This window comes from Chrysoperla carnea, chromosome 5 (genome assembly GCF_905475395.1).
Source record: "Chrysoperla carnea chromosome 5, inChrCarn1.1, whole genome shotgun sequence".
Classification (NCBI taxonomy): Eukaryota; Metazoa; Arthropoda; class Insecta; order Neuroptera; family Chrysopidae; genus Chrysoperla; species Chrysoperla carnea.
Genome location: NC_058341.1, coordinates 73,360,081 through 73,365,637, shown reverse-complemented (window position 1 = coordinate 73,365,637; position 5,557 = coordinate 73,360,081). Strand labels below are relative to the sequence as shown.

The 5,557-nt window shown below is 26.3% G+C and overlaps 1 protein-coding gene across 1 annotated transcript; it reads right to left on the bottom strand.

Annotated features, from left to right (window-relative positions):
• Positions 1-360: 360 nt before the first annotated feature.
• On the bottom strand, positions 361-765 carry LOC123301419 (baculoviral IAP repeat-containing protein 7-like). The gene has a single exon (XM_044884158.1). It carries the CDS (start codon positions 763-765, stop codon positions 361-363), a length of 405 nt encoding a protein of 134 aa, XP_044740093.1.
• Positions 766-5,557: the final 4,792 nt, after the last annotated feature.

Genomic DNA, 5,557 nt, shown 5'->3' with positions numbered 1-5,557 from the left:
AACATGTACAAGTTTGAGCTTGCAACTAATATAATTTATACACAATGAAATAGAGCACAGAGCAGTGAGTTCTGCATTAGGCTTCGTACCATACGGATGCATTAATTGTGTGCAGAAACGAAATGTAACTTTTCAATTAATCAACATTCAATAAATTATTAATTATGGAATAAATAGTGTTTTGTGTTAAATAACCTACAGTCTACTTTCCTTACAAACCTATTATTCCTATAAAATTCCACATTTACCAACACACTGCTTTACTCATTACTATTAATATTATTCATGTTTTTATTTTTATTTAACACTTTTTTTATTTATGTTATTTTACGATTATGTTTTCATATTACGTTTGCTATTTTAATGATAATTAGTTAATAACTTAATCGCGTTCTCACGACTTAATATTGGTGGTTGTCTCGATTGAATTGCTTGAGCGTAATCATTACCTTTCGCTAGTATCATAAATGTGCAACGCGGATTCCACCTCGCATGTTGCTCCCAAGCAACATCAGCTTCATGCCATTCATGCAGCCCTAGCCCACAATAAAAACATAAAGTTTTGTCTTCTGTACCTTCATAAACAAATCCAGCTTCAGCTAATTCTTTTACAGTAATTTGTTTGTTCCAATTAACAAATGATTTAATGCGTCTTTCAATAGTGGCATACTCTTTATACCTTAATGCGTTATCAAATTTTCTTTTATCATCAGCTTCATCATCACTTGAACAGCAAGACTTACTAAAATAATTTATTGTTGGCATAGTTTTTTGGATTTATAATTAAAATTAGCATATACTATTCTTCAGTCACCACAGTTTTCCAATTTTCTAAAAATTTAATTAATTCTTCACGAGTCTCACCACTATACCGTTTAAAAAATAAAAATTTATGTTTTAAACATACAGTTTCTAGGTTCCACCATCCATCTGAACTCTCAGTATTAGGTGTTACATTATACAATTTGTCTATAACATCTTTTATTCCAAAAATAATTTTTTGAATTTGATGATTTGGTTTCAGCTCAAAAAATGTAGACCATGTGTTTTCTTTTTCAAGGAAAGTTTTTAACTTGTTGTGTGTAGAAAACTTTAATGCAAAACAAACACGATGATAAAAACCATGAAATTAAAACATTATACCTGAACATTTTTATGTTCAAAAGACAAAAGTAATGTTAAAAAATTTTAAAAAATCACCTTTATATATTAGTTTTTATCATTGCTTTATTATTATTTTTATCTCACCACTAAAAAAAAATATGCGCAACCGCAAAAATCATAATTGATAAACTATAAACCACAATCTACATACCATAAACCACAATTGATGAAATTTGTCTTTTTTCAAAAATAATTCCAGACTGATACATCACAATTGAGAAAAAAATATTATTTTTTTGTTTCAAACAAAAAAATAATATTTATAGTCATCAACCACAAAAATGATAACTATAGAACTATTGCATATATATATATATATATATATATATATATATATATATATATATATATATATATATATATATATATATATATATATATATATATATATATATATATATATATGAAAGTGGCTTTTAAAACTGTTACTAGTGTAAAAAGTTTTCTTTAGCGTAAAATTTAATTTAAAATAGTGTAAAGACAATTTTAAATATGGACGCCAAAAATGTATATTTTGAAAATTATAAATTCAATCAAAATAATTTTTTAAAAAGTCGAAATATAATAGAGCTTCCTTTGCAAGTGTTCAATAGTCAAACAAATTATGAGCAAATTTCAAAAGATTTAAATAGTACCATACGGTACGATTTAGATCAACCAACTTACAATCTAATAACGATTGTAAGACAGAGATTTCCTTTAAAATCAATTGAAACGTTGTAATGTAGCTCTTGAACATATTCAACAAATGATGGAGTTTGAACTTTTTGATGTTTTCTCGTATAGAAAATTATTCATTCCATATTTAGTTAATGAAACTCCTTCGGATACTTCGGATATAAATTCAAATACAGATTATGAGGATTGGGAATAAAATCAGTTATAAAAGTGACTTAATTTTTATTTAATTTTTATTTTTTTATATAGATTGTTGAATATTTTACCTGTCCTGTCTGTTTAGACGTATTCGATCAAGATATTTACGAGTGTGCGAATAGTCATTTAATATGTGGTGATTGCTACAAATTAGTAAAAGAAGAGGAAAACAAGTGTCCTTTATGTCGAGAACCATATCAAATTGATAAACGATGTCTACACATACAATCGATGTTGGACATAACAATTCAGTGTCTTAATAAATCGTGTGGTGAATATGTCATACTAAAAGACTATAGAAAGCATAAAAGTATATATTGTGAAAACAAAGAAAACGAAGTAATGAAGTGTGTGACGGAAGGTTGTTATTGGGAAACAACTAGCATGAATTTGTATATCTCACATATACAAAATTTACATAAAATAATGATTTATAATCACACAAATTCGAATACGTTTGAATGTATTTCAAATTTTTATAAATCGTCTTCAATTGTTGACACTGAAGTACAATTTATTAAATTTAATAATAATTTATTTGGTATAATATGTATGAGATTTGTGAAACATGTTAAATTTTTAATATTACCTGTAAAAATGGAAGATGTATTTGTTTTTAAATTAAAATTTGAAAGAAAAATTATATATTTTCTCAAAAAAAATTTTTCAAAGCAAAAAAACCCATTTCTATTATGTTAACAAATCATCAGTTAAAACCTTTTTTTAATAATAATAAAATGTATGCATATTTTCGATTTATTAAAATGGGTTTGTAAAAATATTAAATATAATTTTTTTATTAAAATTTACCAATACATAATAAATAATAAAACTAATAATTAAATATTGATTTTTTTATTAAATACATTATTAACAACAATATTGAACTAAGACTAAAAAGCTTTAATTTTAGAAAATTTTTTAAATAAAATTAAACAAATTTTTAAAAGGATTTACCTTTATGTAAATCAAGTTTTTGTTCAAAATCGTTCGACTATGAAAGTTTGATTTGGTTTAGACTTGTTATAAAATAGTTGATATGGAGCAAAAGTTTTAATTTTTAACTCAAATTTTTTAATTTCAAACTGTCACAATTGAATGAATTTTAAATATAAACTTTTCAAAAGATTTAAAATAGTACCATACGATACGTTTTAGATCTGTATCCAACTAACAATCTGCTAACGATTTTTTATTGAATTTATAATTTTCAAAATAATAAACTAATTATGCTAAAATAATAACTTTTTATGTTCATATTTAAAATTCTTTTACACTATTTTAAATTAAATTTTACACTAATGAATATTTTTAAAATCTATTATCTTATGTTAAATAAAAATTTTTAAAAACGTATAATTTTTTTAACTATCTTAAACCTATCTAAATAACCCATCCCCATTCAGTTGTTTAGTTAGTAAAATTTAAAAAATAATAAACAAATTTTGAAAGTTGGATTAAATATTTAAGAAATTTAAAAAAAAATTTAAAAAAAGTTGGACTAGTTTCAAAAATGGTTTGGTTGATATGGAGCAAAAGTTATGATTTTCTAAGCCAAACTTTCATAGTCGAAAGATTCTTAAATAAAAAAAAGCCTAAATTAAATAAACATTTAAAAAGGTATAATTTTTGTATCTTTTTTAACAACCTTAAACCTATCTAAATAATCTAGTCTTTTCTTTAATAAAATTTTTAAATGCTGTACTTTCTTTAAAACATCAGATGATAATTTATCTAAAAAGGTGTAATTTTGTTCATCATCATTGTTGTTTAATGAAAATATGTTACCATTTTCATAGTTAATATGAAAAAACATCATATTTTCGATATAGTTGATTCCATATAACTTTTCAAATTCTGCATTTAAAATTTGGAGTAGATCTGAGTTTAGGTTAATAAAATTTTTAACGCTATGTTGTAGTTCGTTTTGATTAATATTACGTTTTCTTCGACGTCGTTCTGTGTCTTCTATAGGTACATATTCATATTTGTTGTAGATTTTATTTGGGCAGATAAATAAAGAGATCACATTACTTAGCGGTATAAAATTACTTCTGTATTTATTATTTATTAATTAACAATTTATATACTAATTATGCATTTGAGTCAGCAATAAATATTACATCATACATTTTATTTACAACACGCACCCATAATTAGAACATAAATTTAAAATAATGTAATAATGATTACGTATATAATAATTTTGTGAACAAAACGAAAATAATTCAAATAATTATCGATAATGTCACAAAATATGATGACATGATGTCAGCTTACGCAGGTGGATGTTTTGCTGCCCTCTTCTTGATTTTCTTGACATGTTGCCTGTAGATACAGTACAACAGCTCAATTACGTTAACGGCACAGATGATGTATAAGCAGATTAGCATCTCAGTATTCTGCACCACCACTGCATCTTGAATCACCACATTATTATTAACATTCCCAGTGGTGTCCACTGTTTTCTTTTCTTCTAAACTTTGTGTCGTGCCCATAATTATGCTTTGATATAACTAAGTGAAGTGTTAAAAATTATAAATTATTTGTCCAATTTATATACTACAAATTTGCAATGTCAGTAAAGAATTTATAATAACCCCAATTTGGTGTTGCAGTAATTATGTTTTTCCTTGGTGACGCCTTTAGTTAACGAATCAGCGCACATTTCTTTTGAAGGCAAAAACTTAATGACTATAGTTTCATCATTAACCTTTTCACGTAAATGATGGTATCTTAGATCAATGTGCTTAGTTCTTGGTCTAAACCCATCATTTAATGCCAACTTTATTGCGCTCTGGTTGTCGCAATATAACACAGTCGGTTCAATCATTGTATTTTCAATTTCACGCATAAGCTGCCTCATCCATATAGTTTCCCGTAATGCGTCTGAGATCGCTATATATTTAGCCTCGGTACTTGATAATGCAACGATTGGTTGACGTTTACTGGACCATGCGATTGCGGCATTTGAAGATTTGATTACAAATCCGGAACAGGATCGCCTGCAATCGATTTCTGAAGCCCAATCTGCATCACTAAACACATATATATTTTCTTTATCACCTTTTGTATATTTTAACTTTAAGTCGATTGTGCCTTTGAGATAACGAAATATTCTCTTCACTGCCATCCAATGAATGTTTGCATGATTTAAATTAAAGCGGCTAACATTATTGACAGCGAATGCAATATCCGGTCTCGTAGTCTGTGTCAAAAACAAGAGGCTACCGACAGCTTCCTGATATGGTACCTTGCCCACAAGTGAATTACTATCATTAACATCATCTTTAGATAGTTTCTGATTAACGTCACTTGGAGTACCAACTGGCTTACAATTGTCCATACCAAATCGAATTAATATTTCTTGGATGTAGGAACTCTGATCAATCTCAATTGAATCTTTATTTTGCTGAATATTTATACCAAGACAGCTTTTTGCAATGCCAAGATCTTTCATTTGAAAAGATCTATTTAAAAACAATTTTAATTCATTTAGAATTTTTGAATCATCATA

What these genes read in the sequence shown, in the direction of transcription:
- LOC123301419 (XM_044884158.1), bottom strand. Translation starts at nt 765, where the DNA reads ATGCCAACAATAAATTATTTTAGTAAGTCTTGCTGTTCAAGTGATGAT.